Source organism: Polyodon spathula, chromosome 3 (genome assembly GCF_017654505.1).
Source record: "Polyodon spathula isolate WHYD16114869_AA chromosome 3, ASM1765450v1, whole genome shotgun sequence".
NCBI classification, from domain to species: domain Eukaryota; kingdom Metazoa; phylum Chordata; class Actinopteri; order Acipenseriformes; family Polyodontidae; genus Polyodon; species Polyodon spathula.
This window is the reverse complement of record NC_054536.1, coordinates 18,221,900-18,247,740: the sequence shown is the minus strand read 5'-3', so window position 1 is coordinate 18,247,740 and position 25,841 is coordinate 18,221,900. Positions and strand designations below refer to the sequence as shown.

General features: G+C 39.4%; 1 protein-coding gene across 1 annotated transcript in view; it reads left to right on the top strand.

Moving 5' to 3' along the window:
- The first annotated feature begins 188 nt into the window (after positions 1-188).
- Positions 189-25,841, top strand: part of LOC121307909 (rho GTPase-activating protein 39-like) — a 49,567-nt gene continuing 23,914 nt past the window's right edge. The window contains exon 1 of the mRNA XM_041240232.1: positions 189-298. Within this exon, the coding sequence (XP_041096166.1) occupies positions 288-298 (11 nt within the window). The 5' untranslated portion in view covers positions 189-287. The remainder of the gene's footprint in view (positions 299-25,841) is intronic.

Here is a 25,841-nt window from a genome sequence, read left to right as displayed (position 1 = left end):
TTGGACAATATCCAAGGACGTCATTGGTTTTATAGATTAAAAAAGCATTTTGACGTGCATTGCACTTAGCGTCTGCGTGCCTCTATGGAAACGGTCTTTGGCAGTGCGTGCTCGCCCCCGGCGGTTGGGTGACGGAGACGCGGAGAGAGAGAGAGAGAGAGAGAGAGAGAGAGAGAGGTGGTGGTTAATTCAGAGAAGCGACTGACTGCAGCAGCAGAGCATTTGAAACCATGGCTCACATTCCAAGGATTATTAATAACGGCATTTAACAGGGAAACGCGGGGAAAATGGCAGAGAGGTAGGGCTTTGGCTTTTTTATTCCCAGATCCAATTTGCGTTTGCATCCTTGCAATTATGTTCAGTCGTTAAGCATCATCACCACCTCGGCGATTGTGAAGCCGAGGTTTCTATCTTATTCATTCATATGCACGGAGCGGGTGGTTGGGGGTCGTGTCTTAGGTCGGTTTGAAGCTATGTTTTTTTTTTTTTTTATGAACGGTTCGTTTTTTTTTTTAATAGATATAAATACACTGGATAGCCCTGTATTTTTGCCAGCCCTAGTGCTGTGTGTTTTCCGAGGCGGGTCTGCTTGGTTGTTTTATTAATTCTATATTATCTATCATCCCGGTGGTGGTGGCTCGAGCAGGTTTCACCGGCTCAATGTTTTAATGTTCAAATAGCAGGGCGCGTGCACGGCGGACAGCAACAAATGTGGGACGAGGAGCAGAGGTGGTGCGCGCACTCGCTAGCTCGCTTTCCAAGATTTACCGTATTTACTTGCAGAATTTGCTGTTTTGTCAGACTATTTAATCCTTTAAAATAGTTATTTATTTATTTATTTATTTATGTATTTAATAGTACAACAGTATGCAGCGATTTTAATTCCCCAGTTGAATTATTATAATTATATTTTAATATAAATAACGTACGATTAACAACGTTGCTATATATACGTATATATATATATATATATATATATATATATATATATATATAGATAGATAGATAGATAGATAGATAGATAGATCAGAGCCAGATGCCCAATGTTTCCATATCATTCCAAGCTATACAAACACGTATAGTAAGAGTTCTCTCGGAAAATCATTCTCAAGACAGAGCCTATGTGTATATATATGTGTGTGTGACACATATATATATATATATATATATATATATATATATATATATATATATATATATATATATGTGTGTGTGTGTGTGTGTGTATATATATATATATATATATATATATATATATATATATATATATATATGTTTTTATGTGTTAAGTACAACTAAAGAAGAACAAAAAAAAAAATTTTTTTTTTTATATCTGGACAGCTCCACGGTCCAAGGTGTGTAATACGGTGGACTGACTGACTGAGTGAGAAACTGACTGAATGAGCAAGTCACTTAACCTCCTTGTGCTCCATCCTGCAGATGAGATGTTAAATCAATGTCCTATTGTAAGTGACTCTGCATATAATGCACAGTTCACAGCCTACCTCTGTAAAGCGCTTTGTGACGGTGGTCCACTTTGAAAGGCGCTATATAAAATATTATTGTTATTATTATTATTATTATTATTATTATTATTATTATTATTATTATTTGCTTTTAGTTAATAGTGCTGGGGGTATTGTTCTGTGGAGCGCGTGATCAGGGGAGCAAGCATCTGGCACGCGCACAGCTGCAAAATTCCGAGCGGCGGCACTGGCTCGAGCTACACACAGTTCAGCTGGTGGTATGCTTCTGCTATGCTATGCAGTTACAGTACATGCATCTCATTTTACTTTACGCTGAGCGAGGTTGTGGTATGTTGCACCTGTCACCCTGTATGCTACTTAAAAAGAAAAAAGGCGGTCGAAAGGCTTTATTTGAACTATATGAACAATTGGGGACCTTATTTATTTATTTATTTATTTTAAAATGAAAATAGAGAGTGTACACAATCACCGCCGCCCTCTTCTCATTCCGTGATATGTTGTGCTGGTGGTGTGCTCCTATTTATTCTGTACACCGTGTGTGTATTTGGCTACTGTGCACTGCTATTATGAATCCTACACTGGTGTTTTGTTTATTTTATTTATATATTTATTTGTAATTGTGCTGCCCAAAAAATGCTAACAGAATGTTCACCTTGCGGTTTTAGTGGCTTTTCAGTGTCGGTAGCAACAGCAATGCTATCATCAACTCACTCACCCGCACTGTTTAAAAACGGAATATGGTTAATGCTAATAAAAACGCATGTCTATTTTCAGCTTCCTCCCGCTCTCCACCCAGATCCACCAGTTTTAAATTCACAGAATTGCGCAGCGCCTGTAGTCTCAATTCAGAACTCGTTCGTGTTGGTCTTGTTCTGACAGTGCAGCACAATACATTGCTGTCAGCGTGTCATTTTACTCATATTATTACAGAATGGATCCTGTATGTATGTATTTATAATATACAGTATAACTAAAAGTGCAGAATAAATAGCTGCAGATGCATGTTGTTAAAATCCTAATACTAGTTTAACTAAAAGCCTGTTTTCCTTGCTATGTATGTTAATACTGCAAGGTGTTTAATGCTAATAGCAGAAGTCTGGATCACAGTATTTTGTTGTTAAAGATACTTCTATTTCGTAAGATTTCCCAGCAATGGCGTTATCTATCCCTGACCAGGCCAGCACAGAGCAGGCTATTGTTGCTACCCTGTCTTTGTTTTTTTTTCTCAAGAATCCCTGTTACTGAGTGTGGTGTTATCAGTTTTTTGTAAATCAGTTTTTAGGCTCCTCATGCAAATGTGGGGACCCTTAAGCACTGCCCTGCTTTTGCACCGATCATCTAGCCTTATGTTGACGTTTCGGGTTGCAATCTGGTAAAGTCTTCATTTTATACAAATGTTTTTATAAATACTAAATTTAGTGAGAAACATTTTGACTAGTAGTTTTTTCAGTGTCGACTGATTTTGAAGACATTGAAAGACTTCTAGTTGAAACATTTGTCGTTCAATTAATTGTTTCTTCTAAATTCAGCACTATTAAGTGTTTAACAGTTACAAATAACATATTTGTAAACTTTCAGATTCAGAGAAATTATTATTATTATTATTATTATTATTATTATTATTATTATTATTATTATTATTAAACCACGTGATTTAATGAACCTTCTTTTATCTGGGTCTCCTCAACCCACAAACCACTTGAGAAATGGTCTGTAAGAAATCAGCCTATCTGAAAACCATTACGTCTGTAATTGTTTTCTGATAGACTGGTCTGAGCTGAAATGTGCTTTTTTTTGTTTTTCAATGGAGTCCAGCTGGTGTATTCTTTCGTCATTAGGAAACCTTTGATTGAATTTGATTCAATTCATTACCGTTGATGAGGTGATTCCAGGGAGGTCCTTCCTCCAACAGGCCTGGTTTAATATCTCATTGTGGATGTAGATCTGGGGCGTGTTCATCATTGGTAGGGGTGTGCCGAAACACATATTTTCCATCTAATTACCTTTTAGAAATTAAGTTGTTCGGTATTAATTAAATGGAATGAAAGTGTCTTAATTACTGAACACACTGCTTATTTCTTACCTTTTATAATTTTGATCTGAAATCATAATTTTTTTCACCTACCTTAGTTTCGTTTGAAATGTGTCCTCTCAGTGGCGCATCCAGGAAAGGCGCTGTGCGTGGAGTGCAGGATGCGCCCTATAGCCTGGATGTCGCACTGTTCGAGTGCAGCCTATTCCACTGCCGGCCGTGGATGGGAGCTCCTAGGGGGCGGCACACAATTGGCCGAGCGCCGCCCGGGGGGGAATGCTTAGGTCGGCCAGGTTGTCCTCGGCTCACCGCACACAAGCGACCCCTGTGGTCTGGCCAGTTGCCTGCAGGCTTGCCTGTAAGCTGCCCAGAGCTGCGTTGTCCTCTGAGGTGGCTACATGGTGGGCCTGCAGTGTGAAAAAGAAGCGGTCGGCTGACGGCACACGCTTCGGAGGACAGCTTGTGTTCGTCTTCGCCGCTCCTGAGTCAGCGTAGGGGTGGTAGCAGTGAGCTGAGCCTAAAAATAATTGGATTTGCTTTCAGTCGGCTCAAGTTTACTTGTTTTGAAATCAACACATTAATAAATAGGTGTTTTTTTTATTTATTTAATAGCTGCCGACAAGTACTTCCTAAAGGCTGTTATTTGTAGATTTGAGTAGCAGCACACCCATGATGGTTGGGATTGTCCTAAACCACATTTCAACTCGTATGAATTTCAACTTTCTCCCTAGACAGTAGTTAGTAGTTCTTTCTCTCTGACATGCTTTTCTGTGTCTGCTTGTTGGCTGCATTTAAATAAAGCATCAGCCATAACTATTAAACACTCAGTGGTGCTGAATTTAAAAACAATGAAGACTCAAAAAAACAGAATAGATCTTTTTCAATGTTTTTGAAGACTCAAATTAACAGAATAGATCTTTTTCAATGTCTTTGAAGACTCAAAGAAACAGAATAGATCTTTTTCAATGTCTTTGAAGACTCAAAGAAACAGAATAGATCTTTTTCAATGTCTTTGAAGACGTGAAGATAAACTTTGAATTTTGTCATTGAATCTATTACATTTTGTCTAATATTTTTTAAATTAAGTTAAACCTATGTTTTCTATCTGTCTAAATGGCACAGTTGTTCTACTTTGTCTGGTTTCCGCAATAGAGGGTTGAGCAGAGCTGGCAGTTGTCACATTGTGTGGCAGGCCAGTGGAACCCTGCCCTGCCCTGCCCTGCCCTGCCCTGCCCTGTCCTGCCCTGCCCTCAATACAGATGGCCTGCCACTCTCATATCCAGACCCAGATTTCTAAGAAGTCTCCAGGACACAGTGAAAGTATTGGAATCCCTTTTAACAGGATTAGTGTAGAAATTTGCTCTCAAACACAAGCTGCTACTGATCAGGTTTAAGCAATCTGCCTGTTTATTTTAATGCAAGGGCGTCGAGCTGGCCCATTTGTTTTTGGAGCTAGTTATCAGGGAACATTGTGATATTACATCCAGGTGACCCTATCTCTTCTATCAGTTAATGTCCCAGCTGTCTCTTATATCAGTTGTATGTACAGCTGACCCTATCTATATGTTAAGTGTATACTTGTGAGCAATTTGGGTTGGGCAAGAAGTTAGAAGAAAACCCTCTTTTACCACAGTTGACTGTACAGTGTGTTACTGCTCTTCTAATCAACGGTCAGTGAATCAGTCAGAGGGATTCACAAAGTTCCAAGCCATGTGCTGTACATAGGGCTTCTGTTTTTCACGTTTTATTAATTGTATTTTTCGATGCTTATCTTTAGCTAGTTTCATGTTTTATGTAAAACTTTTTTTGGGGGTTTTCGTTTTTGATATACTGTGTGAAATTACTATTTTCGGTTACTTTCCAAAGTGCTTGGGCATTTTTTTCTGTCAAAATATATATAACTCGACAGTACTTGCACACTTAAGTTGTACCTTCTTTCCTTTGCTGTCTTCCAGAACGAAATCTCTGTGGTCCCACTTTCTTCTGGGGTTTTTGTGTGCAGGCATTTTTGTACATTTCGCCACAATTCTGTTTTAAATCCTCCATATCTTAACTGTAATACAGCTTTAAATCCCGCTAACAAGCCTCCATCCTGATTGTGATCTTGTTTTAAATCTCACACGTGGAGTCTCCAATAGAAATGGAGGAATGTGCTGTCACTCAGTAGTGGGGACGGTTTTAAAGTATTCAGAACGAATCAATGATAGGTACAAGTCAGAAAGGCTGGACATTTGCCCAGAAGCACTGGGGAATTATTATTTTTGTGGTAGGTTTTATTTTTTTTAATGGGAAAAGGGTAAAGTCAATGTGAGTTGATTAACCATTTCCACAGTTTTTCTGGTTTTATTGACTATGCACTGATCTCATTTTTTTTGTATTGGGGGTGTTTTATTGGGTTTTATTGGTTAAAGTCGGAAATCAGAAGTCCTAGTTCTACAGTATCTTTCCTCTTTCCCTGCCATTTTTCAGCTGTATGTATTTATAAATAAAATGGTGTGATCCTGAAATAGTTACTGTACTACTGCATAGTACAATAATCCCTCCTTTTGACATACCTCTTACAGGAATTGTTAAACAAAGTAGTTAATATATTCTGTAGAGGGAGTCCTTTTTGTTAATTCTAGTATATAGCCTGAACTATTGTGTTGTTATTTTGTACTTGTATGTGTGTGTGGGGATCACATTTCAGGACTTTGGGTTTCTCTGAGCCTACACCCCAGGCTTGCTTTTGTGTCATTGTGTGGTATGTATTCATCGTTTGTTGTCAGTTACTCTTTTTTTGTTAAGAACAACAGTTCTTCTGGTTCTATTATTAAAACTGCTGATCCACCCTTTTGTCAGTTTCTGTGTTGCCAAGTAATGGCCAAACAGTATTTGATTAGAGGATTACTGGCAACATGATGCTGGTCTGGATTAGGCTCTCTGGCTCTCTCAGCAAGCCACAGTGAGGAGCAGCTCGGGAACTCTCCAATTCATTGTCTTGGGCTAGGGGTGTTAGACACTAAATGTTTAAACATTAACATATTGCAGATTTTTTGTAACCAATCTAACGCACATTAGTGAGAAGTCCTACTGCATATAGACTACAAGATAATTTACTAAATGTTCAAACTTTAGGATTAAAAGTGGTTAAACGTTTCAACTTTAACATCAAGAAAACCATCATGAGAAGTGTTAGCCTATATGATGCACAACAGCATCCCAAGGAAAAGACTTACACACCCTGAAGACTACACAATGACCTCTATATTTGACATGAATATCTGTGACACTTTAAATATTCAAACATTTGACACCGAAACTACAGTAACATCCCTACAGTACCTTGTGCTAGTGTAGCTTCTTTTTGCATTGAGTATTGGCATGCACAGAGAGTAATCGGGGGGTTGGTGAGTAAACCCCCTCCCCTTATTACAACTTACACACTCATATTGCTTGATAATAGGCATAAATCATATCTAATAAAAGAGAACAAAAACCATGTTATTGCTGTAAACACTGACTAGCACAACAGAATTATTTTAACGTCATTGGTTTTCTGTTTGCACTTATTAGTTGAATATCATACCAAATAACCTGGAATCAACTATACTGTACATCCTGCCTGTTTCTGAGGAGGTTATCTGTGTGTAGGTACAGCGTCATTGCTTTTTATACATTGCTGCTTTCCAGTTAATATTTAACACTTGACATTCAGTAGGCACCTCTGCCCACTAAAATCTAAATTGAGATTAGAACAGGCTGCTTACATGTGTACTGATGAGAACTGCCTCTGTTTGCTGTACTTTTCTTGGTGGTTTGTTAAACCTATTTGAGTATGTTTTGGCATATCTATAGCGCTTTGCTTTTTAGGTAAGACAACGTGTGTGTGTGTGTGTGTGTGTGTGTGTGTGTGTGTGTGTTTGCGTGTGTGTGCGCGCATGTCCTGTTTAAGTAATAATACCCCACCCAGAGGAAAATACTAGAGAATACAGACTGTTTTTAAGAAAATTGTCATTGACATAGGAATAATTAAAGAAGTACTAGCCTGTACATTTTCAGAATATTTCATTTCGTGCATTACATTATTTAATATCCTATTGTATGTGTGAGTGAAACCCTGTTTCTGTGTAGATTCTTTACCAGGCCTTCTAATTAATTTTTCTTTTTTTTTTTGTGACCAATTATTTTTATTTATTTTCCACCTATTTAGAATGTTCAGTATAGTTTATTCCCCCTCCTGTCGTCTCTGTCTACTTTTCTCTTTAAAGTCAATGACATTTCTGTGATGAGACTCATTACCTTTATATTGATCCGAGGTTGTTGTGTTTGCACCGGCAGAATGCAAATCCTATGGAAAGCCATTTTTTGGCATGCTGTGCTCATGCTGCTATTGTGGTTCTGCTGGGTGGGGTAGACTTCCATCTGTCAGGTTGGAGTGCTCGGGGACATTTCCTTTACACACCAGTTCTTCTATTGTGCTTCCCTGGTGATGCTCCTGCTGCAGCTGCTGGGCCCAGGGTAGGACTAAAGAATTATTGCTAGCTAGGTGCAACAAATTAATAAAACAAAAGACCCACTAAACCCCTGTGCTGTAAAGTACCCTAAATGTATAATACAAGAAGATGGAAAAGCCAGTAATGAATGAGTTGGGGTTGAAATTGGCAAGCTCCGGTAGTACGTATTTTTGTTTTGCGACCCAGTGCATTAAACATGAATTTATCAACTAACCAGGATCTCCCTAATCTTGGACTTTACTGGTTATTTCCCCCAGGGAGTGAAAATGTCCTCACCCCTTCATGCCTTTTTATTGTCAGAAAAAAAACACCTGCTTCCCTTATTGACTGACATGCTTTGCAGCCAGTAACATGCTTTGAACCAGAAGACAGTACTGAGGTGCAATGACCGAGGAAGTGCCTAGGAGACTTCCTAGAAGGGAAGTCAAGCAAACTGAGAACCTACTTTTACCTAGTTAGTACAAGATATCATGTTTTCAAATGAAAGTACATGTTTGCAATATTATACTGTATGATTCTATCGAAAGTACACATGTGAGAAATGGTCCTGTAAAGAATGGAAGTGCATGGTGGGTAAGATTTCTTTAAATATTTTTGCTGCAAACACTTAAAATGTAAATCCGCTAACCACCATCCCTTGGGATGGTAATGCAGGGGCGTCTCCACTACACTGTGCGGCTCTTGGGCTGGTAGTGCAGGGGCATCTCCACTACACTGTGCAGCTCTTGGGATGGTAATGCAGGGGCGTCTCCACTACACTGTTTAGCTCTTGGGATGGTAATGCAGGGGCGTCTCCACTACACTGTGCAGCTCTTGGGATGGTAATGCAGGGGCGTCTCCACTACACAGTGCAACTCTTGGGATGGTAATGCAGGGGCGTCTCCATTACACTGTGCAGCCCCATGGGCTGGTAATGCAGGGGCTTCTCCACTACACTGTGAAGCCCCATGGTCTGGTAACGTAGGGGCATCTCCACTACACCGTGCAGCTGTGACGTCTCCACTCTCTACGGTATTGCATGCCAACTCAAGTCATCTCTGGGGGGTAAACGAGATAGATGTCGACTTTAGATGACAGAAATTGATACCGTTTTGAAAAGTGATCTTCTTTGTGCTTTAACCTGGAAATACTGTATATTATTGAGAGAAGAGAGTCAAAGATGGCTGTATTAGCTGTTTGGGACTGCTAGTAAGTGGTGAAGGTTTGTTGAAACTCTACAGGACATGGGCAGCTTTTAAAAAATGATTCTTATTGCATTACTTTATGCAGGTCTGTGTGTCTGTGAGTGTATGAGGATGGCGATATAGTAGACGCAACCAAACAATATATGTGCAGGCTACTGAGTAGGCTGTACTGGATGTCTATCAGTCCGACTGTCTGCCTGTCTTTGTCACAAATTACATAGCTAGTACAATGTTTAAGGCTTAATTATTGAGAGTAGCTGAATTGGAATTTGCAGTACTGTATATGAACACATTAGTCAACCTGTCTTTTAAATCATGCATTATACCAAGCTGTTAACAGTGGACATACAACCAAGCTTTACGTTTATTACAGTTGTGGCGGGGGATGCTGCTGTTTTTTTCCTCTGTTGTTTTTGCGTACCTGCTGCCTGATACAGGATGATGGATTAATGACATGGTGCTTTCCTTGTCACATGACCTGCAAGCTCTTGTCTCCATGGAGAAAGTTGATGACTGATTGGAAGTCAAAGGGCAGGGTGAAGATGCAGTTTCTGTGGTGTCCTTAGTTCCGTGTGAGTGCACACAACATTGATATCACTTGTATTCTTGACTGTGCTCAGCAATGCGCATGTCCTTGGGGGCGGTTATATTAATGCCCAGATATGTATGCTATTTAGCATTCTATCAGTATTGGAAGGCATGAGCCCTTTCAGGTGTTACAATGTTTGTCACTAGTGTTTATGGTTCAGACTTAGTCAGCAGCATACAGAGATCAAAGGACAGAGTAAATGAGATCAACATACCTGTATATCTATTTATAAATGTGGACTGAAGGAGAAGCAGTGGCAGGAGGTTCTAAGCAATTGCCAAATACAACCAGTAAAACTAGAGAGAGAATCATTATGAGATTATATCTTCATATTAAGGTGAAAATAGTTCCACTTTTTGGGAGTTGATTTGCAGAAGATAATCCTGCCATACGTGTTGGAACCCTAAACAGAATCTTGAGTGCAAACTACCCCTTGTCAGCCCTTTGTATCAGACCACTGGATACACAGTACCAGGTCTTCAAGAAACTGGAAGTGAAACTCCTGCACAGGTTTGTTCTTACTGCTACTGCAAGTGTGGTGGTGCTGTACTTTCTGAGGGATACCCTGGGTTTGCACTGTACTACAATCAGTACTGTAGAGTTTCTTCCTGACACTGTCCAGCTCTGCATGTCAGTAGTGCTCAACTAATAAACACTACAAGAAACATTCAGTTAAAAACATTTCGACTAGATGTCTTTTTTGATGCATCATGGTTGTGTGGGTTCACTACACACAGTTTTGTATTTCACACTAATAATAATAATCTTTATAGAGCACCTTTCATAGTGGACCACCATCACAAAGCACTTTACAAGATATGAAGACTAGGGTGTGTGAACTATGCATCAGCTGCAGAGTCACTTATAACAACATCTCACCCAAAAGACAGAGCACATGGAGGTTAAGACTTGCTCAGGGTCACACAATGAGTCAGCGGCTGAGCTGGGGTGTGAACCAGGGACATCCTGTTTACAAGGCTGTTTCTTTAACCACTGGACCATACAGCCTCCTAAGTACTGGATGTACAGTAAGCTTTTAACAAACAAAACCCCAGTGGCACTTGGTATGTACTGTATTTAGTCAAAGACCAGTTGCATTGAGGCGTTACATACAGTGGCACAGCATGCCTTTGAACGAGTTAATGAAAACAGCACAATTGGTACTGTATTAGAATGCGGCTCAAAGATAGTGAGTCTTTGTTGAGTGCATGCTATTTTATTGAGACTTTTGAAATATTTCCATGAATGACGTCATATACTTGTAGTTATGCCAGGGAGCTGCTACTGCAGCATTTTAACTATTTTAAACTATCTCGTCAAAAAGTATACTTGTTTGCCTGTGCCACAGATTGAGAATGCAGTGTGCTACAGTAGTACTCCCAATACAGTGCAGAGCCTGCTGTGTCTGCTTGTTAATTTTAATAGTGTCTCTGTTTGACAGTACGATCATTTGTTTTTGTCATGTTGCCCACTCCACTTTGTATCAAGAACTGATTCTGTACTTGGCTAAACTATTTTTAGTTTAATTAATCTATTCTCTCTCTACTTTGTAAGTAATAGAGTACAGTGTGCAGAGCTGGGGGTTTGGGGAAAAATTCAAACTATTAATATTCCTAGTTATAGTAGTCATCCTACTGTACTGTGAGAGTGTGTGTGCTCCGTTTGGATTCTAGCTGAATCTCTATAATGTGTTAACACTTTGTAAAGACATGAAGGGTCACTTATACTCTCACATGAGTGTGTTAGTCCTTGTTTCCTAACATGAAAAGAACAAGGATTGTCCCGGCACTAGTTTGTCATATTCCACACTTTATATTGTTCAACCCCATCCATCACAAAGGGTGTGTGATGGTTCAGTTACTGGCTGTGCTCTGGGAAATCATTAATTGATGATGTCAGGGGTCAAAGAAAAGCATGGCAACACAAGCATGGAGACCCACTTCTCCCTCCCTCTCTTTTCTTCCTTATAAGTGTGATTTGAGAAGTGGGAGCTGTCCTCCTGACTGGGTGCTGACCCCAGTGCTGCCCTTCCACGCTCTGCTCTCCTTGTCACTCAATTTCTCTTTGATTAATGAAGAACTTTTTTTTTTAACAGTGCTGTTTCCCTTCTAAAAGTTTACCAGGGTCAAATTTGAACAGTACTTTTGCAGATTTTTCATGCATTTCCTGTGTTTATACTAAATATTTGCCATAGTTTACTATGGCCTACAATTTTTTTTTAATATACTTTACCATACCTACAATATCTATGTTTTACAATAAGAATATAATAATGTTTACAAGCGAGAGGAGGCCATTTGGTCCATCAGTGCTCATCCAGTTCCTAGTTGCTGATTGATCTCAAAAGCTTGTAAAAGGATCCCAATGAATCAGCATCAACAGTATGATGAGACAACCCATTCCATACCCTCGTCACTCACTGTGTGAAGAAGTGTTTCCTATAGAAACCCTCTGTTCTAATTTCTGTTCTAATTTCCAGTGGTGTCATTTGTTCCTGGTATCTGTGCTGCACTTAAAGTACTGGTTAGGGCTAACTTTGCCAACTCCTTTAAGGTTTTATAGACTTCACTGAAGTCCCCCCCTAATACAGATCCTACCTCTGATTTACTATGAATTCAATGTTCTTTTTGCACACTTTGCTCTGCTTTTACTGTGGAAAACCTTTCTAAGGGTTACTCAGTATGTCACACTGAGTAAGAATGACCACCCACATGATGTAAACGTTTCCCAAAATTAACAATGTGAAAAGTGAAATATTATTTTCACCATGTAATAGAAGTCTGTGTTAATTTATTATTGATATGACTACCATTTTATTTTTTGTGTCCGATATATATTTTGTTATTAATTATTATTAATTTATAGTGTCCGATATGTTTCATAACTTGCTTATCAATTAGGAGATTGAACCTCCCTGAGGGACCTTTGTTCCTGCTGTCAGGCCAGTCGCCTCTTTAAGGGCTGTACATCAGCAACAAAGTCCCAGTTTGGCTACTCTCAGACTAACAATGTACAGATCTAGGGGATATCGGCCTAACTTAGGGATGTCGCATCTCTTTATTATTTAAAACCTTTCAACGTTAGACTTGATATTTAAGCTGCAGTACAGCATTAATGCAGATGGGACTGAATTATTATTATTATTATTATTATTATTTATTATTATTATTATTATTAATCAAATAAACAACACCTCGCAGCAGTCTGCTGTATTGAAATACTGGTTGCTGTAAGAGGTGTTACAGTAGATTACATTTAATTTCCTGGATCAAAAACCTGTTTAAACGTTACAGAATTACAGAACAGGTTTGATACTGTAGATCTGTGTGTGTCTTTGAACATGTGTGTGAGAGAGAGAGAGAGAGAAGACTTCCTTGTTTCCAGTGGTCAGTGTTAGCAGTGATAGAGAGTAGTGCGGGGTCTACATTGAACCAGGTCATGCAGATAACATGAAGCAGCTTGTGGTCTGAAAGAACCCTTCCTAACCAAGGCATTTTAAGTGTTGCGTGAGAGAGTTGGTATAGGCCTGTGTCTGCGCATGTGTGTTTGCATGCTTATACATTTTTATAACTTCTTGGTACAATTACTTTTATAGTGAGACTCTAACAGCTAGAGTATTGATTTAACAATGTACAGTACCCTGTTTTATTTGGTGTCACAGGAAAGTAAACAGTGTGCTGAGACAGTGTATGTTTTGGGGATTATTGTCATAACTGTAATATCCCCCGCTGTTTTTATTTGACACTATTAGCTTATGATTTTAATCTATCAGTGCAGGAATGTGATTTGCTCTAGGCATGCAACTACTGTAGCTGTTCTAACCAGGACACTGTGCAACAAATTACAGGCTGGTTTTGATGTAGCCTGATGCCTTTTGTGATTACCCCAGTGCAGTGAACATGTATTTGGTTATTATAGACCACTGTGGATGTTTCAGCTAACCAGAGCTTGAGAAACCCAATTCATGACATCAACCGTTCCATACTGAGTTTCTTCTGTGCTTTATTCTCCATATCAGAATGGTATTGAGGCACCTCTCAATATTCCATTAAACTGCTAATTCAAAACATCACAATCTACCACTTAACATTGTTCTCTTCATCCACCTTTACCCTCTCATCAGTGAAAATCACAATGGACTAATTTTAGGCTGGTCATGAATAGAAAACAAATATTCAGTAGCTGTGTTTTTTTAATAAAGTTACAGGACTGCAAGCGTCTGTTTAGGAGTCATATCCTCACTCGCAGAAAATAGACTGGCCTCAGCTTTCAGCCACAGTGCATTCACTTCTACTTGTGCCGATGTTACCCACAAACTCAGACCTTCACCGCCCTATAGTATAATACTATAGAACAGTAGATACCAAAGGCGAGAACTTTCCGCATTTACTGCAATTGTCAAAACAATACATTTGACAGCTAGTGTATTATTTCTGGAAACTTCTGAAACTTACACTTTCACCTTTTATTTGCCCAGGACAGCACCTCAGGTGTTGAGGGTGTCTGCTGCAGCCATGCTCCGAGCTTCCAGGTGTTTAAAAGTGCTGGGAGAGATAGGCTTGTTATTTCAGTCCATTAGGCAGGAAATGAATACATTTAATGAGTGCAGAGTAATGCTGCTGCACACAAATGGGATAACTACAGCCTGAGTCCATCATCGCACACAATGCAGTTTGATGAGAATGCACCAAAAATAGTGCAATTATCCTTCAATCCAGGAAGGAGGAGCCACCGTTGTTTTTCTCTATTTCTACAAGGAAACCCCTGCCATAACATTGTAACAGGGTGTCTCTGTGTTCAAATTGTTCCGGAGGGTCCAATGGATACAGCCCCATTTGAAATAAGACTGACACTGCAGAGCAGTTTGAGTCATTCTGTGTTTTACTCTTCTGAATAGGTGGTCCTAATTAAGTTCATAGTAAAACCTGGTTTCCCAGTTTTAAGGTTACTACAATGGCTGCCAATGAAGCAGCAAACTGATTTTAAGACGCTGTTCCTCACTGATAAGGCAATCCATGGTTGTGGTCCTGCCTACCTGTTCTCTCAGATCTGCCAATAACGGTCTCTTAATTCCAAGAACTTGATTACATTAATTCTTGGGCTCCTTCGCTTTGGAACTGGCTACCAGGTTCTATTCAGAATGCTGTCAATCAATATTTTAAAATCTTTAGTTTACAGTAAAACCTATTTATCTCAATTTAGAGCTCTGTTTAAAGCATGTAAAGTATCCCGGGATGCTTAAACATGAATGATGCTAAAATGAAATTGGGATGGGATGGGGTGGCGTATTTGAGAGAGCCTCTTAAGTCACAGGCAGACATACAGGCACACTAGCGGTCTTTAAATGATAGTTCGATCTTATTGTATACCATACAAGTAGCCATCAGGACCATTTCATGCATTGCAATACACATCATATCACAACCTGCATATCATGATACAGCACATATCGTGTCGTTCGACCCCTAACAGACAGACCCGCACACAGATCCACACAGATATTACTAGGTAGCATTTCCCTGCAGAGAGGAATGATGAAACAAGGGCCTGATCTATGATCTGTGATTCACTCATTCCTGGCAGTGCGGGGGAATGAAGATACTTTTCTGTTCAATCAGATTATCAGCTGTTTATGTGACTGGCACTTTAATTGAATCATCTCTGTCCCTCTTGTGAAACCTTATCAGCAATGGATACAGACTACAGTAGTTCTTCCTGACTGAAGCATCATCGGAGCTGAAAAAATAAACAGATTGTCCCGGGTACAGGAGTTGTTTTGGAGCAAAGCACTGTACTCTCAATGTACTGTGCGTCTATCTAATTGCAATGCAAAGCTTCCAAGACACTGAAGCCTGTAAAAGGAAATCTCATTTCACTTTCATAAACACATCAATGTTGCTGCCGCTGGAGGCGTAGTTAATTGCTATTATATAGGCTTTTAGTGTCAAAAATACTTTTTTAGAATTCAATTAAACATTCCTTAGGGTTATACAGTAAGCAGTGTGCCTTCTATAGGTTAGAGCCCAGCACAGGGGAGTGGTTTGGAGAATCGTTAGCCACTACCTTACACTGCCAAAAATGCTTTCTTATTTCCGAAGAAGATTTATTTTTCTTAAGTAATATTAAAAACAACAACTGATTTATTACCTTGATACAAATAAAGTTGTTTTAGTTTATCTCAGTTTTCGATTGAGGTAAGTCTTATTTTTTTTAACTAAATATTTTTGGTAACATAGGCATGTCCATGTCTATACAGTAGAATACCCTCAGTCTCTGTAATAATTGGTTTGTGCCGCATTAACATCATTACAGCTCAAGTGGTCTAAAGTTTACCCACTTTGATGGATAAAAGTTGACAGTGGCACGTTGTGTTAAAGGAATTTTGTTCACAAGAGACTTGCATGCCACCTCTTGTGAGAGATGATGACACAGCAGTACTTTTCAGAAATGGCCCAAGTGAATTTGAATGTCACATACAGTGTGTTCTAAAGTAAGAATAATGTGAATGAATACAAACTTTGGTTCCAGTTAATTTGAATAAAGCGACCCAGGCGAACACGGGAATACTGTAGCACAATCGGAGGAACACAATTAAGCCACCTGGTCCATTGTTTGTCTGAAAGCAAGTTCCTGGTCTGTTCAGGAAGCAGAGCGTTTACAGCAGGGGGGGAGGGGGGCTTGCCTGTTAGCTGCCTGGGAGCTGCGTTGTCCTCTGACACTGTAGCTCCTGGGTGGCTACATGGTGAATCCGCAGTGTGTAAAGAAGCGGTCGGAGGACAGCGTGTGTTCGTCTTTGTCGAGTCAGCGCAGGAAAGGTAGCGTTGAGTTGAACCTAAATAACAATTGGGCATTTCAAATTGGGAAAAAATAACAAAAAAAATAATTGGCAGTAACTAAATACTCCCCCCCCCCCCCCCCCCCCCCCCCCCCCCCCCCCCAAAAAAAAAAAAATAAGATTATGATTGTACAGTAGATATGCTTGTACTGGATACAGTGTGTGTGTGTGTGTGTGTGTGTGTGTGTGTGTGTCTATATATATATATAATTGTAATGATTATGATTGTACTGGATTATGATTGTACAGTAGATATGATTGTACTGGATACAGTAGATATGATTGTGCTGATTATGATTATACAGTGGATATGATTGTACTGGATATGGTAGATATGATTGTACTGGAATGCTTCGAAGAGTAAAAATATTCTCATCTCAGTTGTGGATTTTTAATCCAAATTACTCAACTTTTCTTTTTCGAAAAGTAAAAAAACAAACAAGCAACTGACCTTTCAAATTCCAGAATGTAAAATAAACCACACCTTACTTAAAATGCCTTTAATTAAATGCCTGCTGTATTTATTTCTAGTTTCTTAACTTTTGAAAAAGAGTAAGCAAAGAGCACTGTGACTGGGCTTGCTGTCACTTGCTGTTGCTTGCTTGATGAATGATCAGTATACTGTGGTGGGGATATTGTTGGATGCCCATGCCCACTACCCCTCTTATTTTTTGTGTGTGATTTACTTATTTATTAATTTGTGTATAGTTATATTTATCTATGTATTTTATATTTCACCATTTGTGTAAGTGTTTTTGGATTCATTCATTGTATGCTGATTTGTATAATTTGCATTGATGTGGAGTATTTTTTTTTGTTTGCAGGCAATGCTTGTATTGCAAATGGCTGTGAGGGAGGATAAAGAAGGGCTGTGGCCACTCCCTCTTAGATCGGCTCTACAGTATGATTGTTTTGAACTATTTATGTTTGTCAAAGAAAGGTCCTAATTTATTAACTAGTAAATAACATGCAAAAATGCAGTCGAGACTGTCAAGTGAATTAGTTGCAAATTCATGAGTATAAATGTACAGGTATGACACGTGGCTGGCTTAAAAGACAACAATTACTGTACAGTAGCACTAATCTTACTACTGCAATACTACTGTAATTAGCATATGTGAAACAGTAGTCGAGCCATGATTAGGACTATGATGAAGTAATATAAAGAGATGAGATAGTTCCGGAGGGAATGCCATGCCTGATTTACAAACGATTGTCACCAGCACTGGTTATGTGAATTGTAAGGTGGCTTCGGTGAGGTTTTCCAGAGCTTGGTAAATGATGAATGCTTCCTTCCTCTCTGTTACAATGCATCTGCTGCTCGTTCTCAGCTCCTGTTTTTCCAGGTTACCTCGTTGCGTTTTTTGCCAGAACCTGCAGGGTGATCAATTAGACCATTTAGTTCCCCGCTAAAATCGTGTTGGCAGAACCGACAGAGGAAAAACTGCTGCAAAACTGAGGGTAGAGCTGCTGATTCAGATTAAAGATGAGTTGTGAAAAACCAGACTTTAAATCTGTTGTACAATACCTCCCTTAAAGCAATTATCCTGTCCTACAGTACTAATGCTAGTGATACAATTGGATGAGGACGACAAGCCATTGTACAGTAACTGCAATATTCGGATAATCTTAACTTTGTCTGTTTTTTCAAAGACCTCAAACAAAACAAAACAAAAAAAACTGCCTTAGCTTTAGACTCATGTTGACGATGCAAGCGTGTTTAAAACCCTGTCTTAATTTTAGACTCACGTTGACAATGCACACGTGTTTAAAATCCTGTCTTAGTTTTAGACTCACAAAGATGATGCAAGCGTGTTTAAAACCGTCTTAGTTTTAGACTCACATGCATACGTGTTTAATGGTCTTGAACTTTGCCATGAACCATACTGAGCTCAAAATAAGTTTCAAGTGATGAAGAATGGGATAAAAAAAAAAAAAAAAAAAACTAATTTGAGACCAAATAACGAGGAGACGTGGGTGAGGATTAATTTTGTACATCTACTATGACAAGCCCTATTTGTGAAATGGTTCACCTGATGTAATACCCTTATTTAATACCAATGCAGAACAAGCTTTTATGCTCCAACATTCCTTCAAATTCTAATTGAATATTCAAATGTCCTTTTATTTTGAATTTGCTGAAACAAAAGTATAATATTGAACGTTTCACCATCCCATCTACCCTGCTCTCTGTCTAGCTGTCTACTAGATTATCTGCAGGAGTGGAAATAACTCATTCCAGGTTTTACCACAAGCTTGATTAGCCCCAGTGTATTCTCAGCTGTGTCTTATTAATCCTAGTAAAACCAGGAATGGCTCAAACTGCTATGCAATGGGAGTCTTATTTTCATCCCTTTATCTATATGATACGTACCTGCCTGTGTCTGAGCTGTCTTCCATTAATTGTCACTGCACAGGAACTGAGCAGAAGTAGTGATAAATAAGCCAAGTTGGCTTACTCTAGGACCTCACCAATAACCTGGCAAAATAAGCAGAGCTCCTTTAGTATAGCCTCTTAAAAATTAAAAACATACTGTAAGAAACATGTAAAAATGAACATGTCATTGTTGTGTAGTATATATAGCGTCCTACCATACTTTGATACTCCAAACATTTGAATACAGTGCACAGCAATTCACTTACATATATACCTTCTAATCTTATGCTTTTATAGGATATAAGTGAATTGAATTCATGCTAAATGTGAATAACATTAAGGGGAGTGTGACATTGAAAAGCCATTATATTCTAGCCAGCACATTTTCATTTGGGAATAATAGCTGAGGTTGACATAAACAGGGGTGAAGGTTGGTTGGTTTGACTGCAGTTAGTGGGGAAGTTTAGAATTGAAATGTTTTCCATGTGTCAAACATATTAAGAATTTCCTACACTTTTAACCTGTTTCAAAAATATGCAGGTTCACTGTGGTGTGCTCTGTATACACTGGGATTTGTACCTTGTGAGCTTATTTATTTAGATGTATTCTTTTCCATACACATGTTATTATTGTACAGATCTTATCTCATCCATGTTAATTTTGCTGTGCATCAGAAAAAAAACAACAGCCTAATGGAGGGCTTCTCATGATGGCTTTTTTGATAGCTTACAAAAATTGCCAATATGTTAGTTTAAACGTTTAGGGAATTAAAAAGAGTCTAACATCTTCAGAGTTCTCTGCAGCAGCGTACAGTACAGTGCACGGAAGCTTGTTTTCATAGAGTGCTGGTGGTCTCTCTGTTCCAGCAGTGACTCTGAGAGCTCTGTGGTGTCACATGGCTGGTTGCTAGGGGCAGCTTGGAGATGGTGTTGAGCGGTAACCAATCACTCTTGTTGCCTCCTATTCTCCCATCGCACAGCTGGTTGTCCTCTAAATTGCTCTGAGAAAGATCACACTGGGAGCTATGAGGCTTTCTGTCAGTATTCACATTGATTTAAACTCTGAGAGCTACATTTACAGCGAAGGCACTGTGGACATCTTCAGAAGTGACTCCTTTGTAGTTTAACACTTTAAAGTAATTGTATCTAACAAAATCAGTCCATACCTATTAGAACGCCATGCACACCCGTTCACTATACAGGTCTCACATGGGGAGTTTTGTAAGAAGCCTATGTTTCAGTAAATGTGTATCTTCATTTTAAAACATGGTATCTCGTAACCTCTGTTTGCAGGCCTTTCAGATAGTCCTGCACTTTCTTGGTCCCCCTTGCCTTTCCTGTCGTTAACCAACCAGCTGCCTCCCCTACTGACTGACAGGCCTTCAGCCCGTAACATGCTTGGACCCAGAAGAGACTGCAGAGGTGAAATCACCCAGGAAGTGCAAGTGTAATTGAGTGTTCTGAGAGCATGAAAACGGAGAACTTTCTTTAACCCAGTTTTAATACCAGATGTCATTTTTTATGAAAGTACAGGTTTGCTGTAACATGTGTTTCTTTCAAAACTACACATTTGAAACCTGGATGGAAGATGTATGAATTAAATAATAAATACTACAACCACTTTTAAGAAGTTTGTCGTTCTGTCCAGGATACAATCGCTTTTTCAGCTGTGACTGCATCTTGTATTAGCTCTTTCAACTTTACAGTATGTTTTTCCCAGTTCCTCGTCTAACCCCAAGTCTGTACTGCCTCCTTCCCAGTCTCTCAACGCTAACCACTAGACCACACTGCCTTCCTCCCTCCCAGTTACTCGGCTCTAACCTCTAAACAGCAATGCCTCCAATTTCAGATTGCATATGAGGCCTCTATGTTTTACAACAGTACACACAACAAAAGGAATATGCTCAAAATAGTCTAGTTTCCGTGTCTGGTTCTAATAGAGTAACTTTTTAAAAACAAAAAAGATAATTAAACTATGCATCAGACTTTATTGTTTAAATGTGACACATCGGTTATTGTACAACTACTAGAGTCTCCTCTAAACGGATTTGCATTTTTGTTTATAGTATAACTGTTTTCAGTAACTTCATGTGACATAAATTCTGTTCTTGCAGCTGCATTGAATAAGGATTGAATGCTGTGTCTCTGTAGATACACTGTCCTTGAAGTGCAGTTGTCTGATTCTCCAGGACACTTCTAAACAGCAGTTGCTGCATCTAGGGTCAATCTAGTCTTTTAAATCAATAGAGAAACACAATGCAAGAGTTATGCAAAGAGGGGGAGGTGGAGAGAGAGAGGGAGGGATAGTGTGTGTCTGTGACAGTGTGAGTCTGTCTGTGTGACACACTACCTACTCTCGTACATCACTGACAAACATCAAATCAGCATATCGGAGGAGCGGTAAACTAGTGCTGGAAGCAGTTAGCATCTTCCCAAGCCTAGTCTGACAGTGGTGTCACAGGGGGTCATGGCATGGGAACCAGCCCTCTTCTGTGCTGCTTCACCCAGCCACAAGCTCACCTGGGAGCGCTGGGAACACCAGTGTGAAACCTGTCAAGCTACATGCAGTCGGTTAAGGAAAATCTTTTTTGTTGATGAGTCATCAGCAATTCTTATTATTTGAAGACATAAAGGCCTTCCTGAAAGGCAAGAAAAAGGATGCTAAATACAAACTGGATTTTAAATGCAAATGTCTTGATCATGATGATTAAATGTATTACCTGGGATGTCTCAAATCCAGTTCATATTGGTGTTTGATTTCTCCTGCAGCCCAGCACTTTCTTTGATCACTGAGCTACTCAAACCCACTGTCTTCCACACTGCAGCCCATTTATTTCACAGACCATTGGGACTCATTCTCCTCTGCCATGTGGCTCCTGACCAGTCCAATATGCATTTCCAAACCGACAGCAGACAACCCAATTACTGGTGAAACTCTCATGGGACAGGATTAGGCTGCCACTTAATTCAAACAACATGGAAGCCGAATAGATCCAATTTGACTTTTTTCTTTTTTTTAAAGAGCACATTAATATGTATGTATATTTTAGATTAATTAATGTGTACCCCAGTAATCCTGTTTTAGTAGAGAAAATGCGATTTGGCTTTTTAAAATGGTAATTACTGAATCCCAAAGGTAATCCAAAGTAGAGTACAGTGCTACTTTCCTGAAGAATAGAAGCTGCATTAATACAGAATAGAACAGTTTAAAAAAACATGGTAAAGCCCAGAGAGGTACACTATGGCAAAAAAAAAAAAAAAAAAAAAAAAAAAAAAACCAAAAACATGGCAAACTAGGGTAAATGCACTGTAATGTATAGTTTTTATAAGGGTGGGAGCACTGAACTGTGCATGTATAAATTGTATCTCTTATTTATTAGATATTTTGGAATCCTTTAAACAAGGAAACTCCAAATTTTGGAAAAGGTGGATTGTTGCATTGCGCTACCAATAATAAACTGCTTGCAGGAACCTCTTCTGAATAACCTTACAACACCAGGGCTGGAACAATGAATAATTAAATAAGTGGCACTGGGTGGCACTAGGTGACGCTAGGTGTTGGTGCAGGACAGACAGTTTGGCCAAGGAATAGTAAGGAATGAGTTGTAAGTTTAACAATACCCTGTATTTGTACTGTATATATCACATGATAATAACAATAGTAGGTATCGTTCAAATCGATCAAGCATAGCAACAGAGTGTGGACTGGGATGAGATTAATAAGATGGAGCTTGGTTTCTGCTGAACGATGCAGTGTTTTATTTATTAAAACAGTTTTTCCACGGGAAACGTAAACTCTTTTAGATGCACAGTGTAGTATTTGTAGTTGCTCTGGTGTGCTATGCAGGGCAGGAGGAGAAACCAAATTCCATCACTGTGTCTGTTAAAACCATAGGCTTGCTCCTTTTCAACAAGGCTCATAAAATACCGTACTAAATCATTCACCTCTTTGGGTAACGTATTGGACTGGGGTTCTTCATTGGAACACCACAACACCTGTTAAATATGCAACATGTTTCACCAGTCGCTTCTGACCGGCTGAGCTGATGACACACTGTGATTGATGGGGCGGAGATGCTGATATCCAAAGATAACAATAGCAAAGCGTCAGGTATGACTGACACCCATTTCATATAGTGGGATTTTCCTGAGCTTAGATATCTCCACCCCAAACGCAAGAAATGGAAAGAAAACGATTGCATTGAGTAACAGCGCCAATGCAATCCATTGCACATTTAACAGGTTTCATCATGCTTGTATAAAGAACCTAAACTCTAAAGGGTGAGTGATTTATTACAGGATTTTGTGAGCCCCTGAAAAATAAGCGTTGAAAAGGAGCAAGCCGATAGTATATCATACAGTATTCTAAATTTAAACAACATCTGTACTTTACAAGAGGAGTCGTTTACCCTGAGACCAGAGGAGCCTCATTTGAACAGTTGCAGAATAAAAATCTGAAATCTTGAACTTGATGGTACTCCTTTAATACTTGTACCTTGGGTCCTGTCCTACATTTACTTTGTGTCACTGCTGCTGCTATTGTGTTACTTTTCAGCATCCCATTCAATTCCCACAAGAGTAACAGTGTTACTCCAACAGGTCTGTGCTCTGTTGATGCACACAACCGATACATTTAAATACAATAGTTTGCTGTTCTCCTTAATTTACGGTCGTGTGGTCCTGCAGTGGAAATGGTTCCGAGGCTCCTCCAGCTCTGCTCGGCACTGCAGTGGAGCAGTGGAAACAGTGGAAACGAGGTATTAAATTGCACTCGGAGTCTGGTGAGCTTTGCTGAGTGGGATTAATCTCTCTCACTCTCACTCTCCCTCCCCGACGAGAGACAGCGCTCCACTCATTATAGAAGCCGGCCACGTGTAGTCCTGTCACATTATCCCTAATGTAGTTCAAGCAGTGATCCAGAACAGTGGCTGAAACGCCTATTAATGACAGCGACTAATGTGAATATTCTCGCGGGTCACTTAAGCTATTATATATTAAAAAAAAAAGATAGGTTGGAGGAAACTCCCACCTGCTGGGTCAGTCGGTCGGTCAGTCAATCATTTAATTGAAATGCTGCATTCCTTTATTCCAAAGGAAAATGGCCATAACCATCCTGATTTCTTTAGAACACACTGCACTGTTTAAAGTGTCATATTTCCTTTTTTTTTTTTTTTTTAATGCTACGTTTAACCTTTTAATGATTTTTATAATCATTTTAATTAGTTCTAATTGCAATTACTCAGAATTATTTAGCACCATCTCCATCTAGATATATGATCTCTGTGTGTGGATCCAGGGTGAGCGACACCACTGATCACTGTGTGTGGATCCAGGGTGAGCGACACCACTGATCACCTTGTGTGGATCCAGGGTGAGCGGCACCACTGATCACCGTGTGTGGTTCCAGGGTGAGCGACACCACTGATCACCGTGTGTGGATCCAAGGTGAGCGACACCACTGATCACTGTGTGTGGATCCAAGGTGAGCGACACCACTGATCACTGTGTGTGGTTCCAGGGTGAGCGACACCACTGATCACTGTGTGTTTAACAAGGATCATAGGTAGATGGGTAGGGATTTATTTAGAGTATTTTAATCCCACCAAAGCTTGTTTGGTTTGTGTCAGGGAGAAGATTCCTGGAGCGAGAACTTCCTTTTATTGAGAGTAGCGCTCGGCCCGTGTTTGGCCAGCTTTTGTTTTGTAGCTGTTTTCTTATTGTGTTTTTGTTTTGTATTTCGTAATTATGTACACCTGTACGTCCTTCCGCAGCTTTTACTATTTTCATTTCCCTTTTCATATAAGACTTTAACGTATACATATAACCTATAGTACAGTGTTGACAGCCAAATAGAAGTGCATTAATACAGCTTCTATTCCATGAACTTTAGAGTCAGTTCCTAGTTGCTCAATAACTTGGAAGTTAACTTAATAATAATGTTTATTTTTGTATTTGTATTAGTTTGTATTTTACCATGTCATGGCAGGAATTAAAAAAACAAACAAACAAAAAAACAAAGACACTGCGGTGCACAAGCTTCATTATTTTGATCGCAGCTGCTATACAACAGTCTTGCGTTGCTTACAAGTTAAGCCGCAACACATAACTCAAATAGCTATGCAGTGAACACTGTGTTCATGGAGATCATCCGTCTCAAATGGAGTCTTCAAATCCTCCGGATGTACTTTTCACCCTTTAGTTCTGCATTCGTTGTGTATACAGTAGCTTCTCCTATAGCTGTTTGTAGTGTTACATCAAAATGTTCAAGTAGCTTCAACAGTCATTACAATTTCTGCAGTGTTATGCAATCACTGAGCGGTTTTTAGGTTGCTGCAATACTGAGTTACCATTTTGTCCTCTAAATCGGCCTTCTACCTGGCTTTGAGCTCAAGTGCTTTAATCTTTTCTGGAGAATCCTTAGTGCCAATAGTGAACATTATTCATCATTCAAATGATACAACCTTGTACCCCTGCCAGCCCCAGCTACTCTGCTTAACTATAGAGTAAGTGGTGTTGAAAGATCACAATGTTCTGGAGTCCTTACATTGGCTTAGGAAAGGCAGAAAAGATGGCATGTGGTAAATCAATTTAAAAAGGCTTGACCAACAACGTTTTGTTACATATTCACCCATGCTGAGCTTGCAGAATGTATATAAATATGCAGGGGAGTCGCTACCAGGGGGGGCAGGGGGGCCATGGCCCCTGCACTTTTCCGACAGGGGGGGGCGAGTATATAGTTTGGCCCCCGTACTTTTACTCTGAAAAAATAAAGCTGCCAATTTTTTTTTTTATGTCCTCAGTGTAGCTATGTGGCGCTGTTGTGTATTAATGTGTTTTTTTCT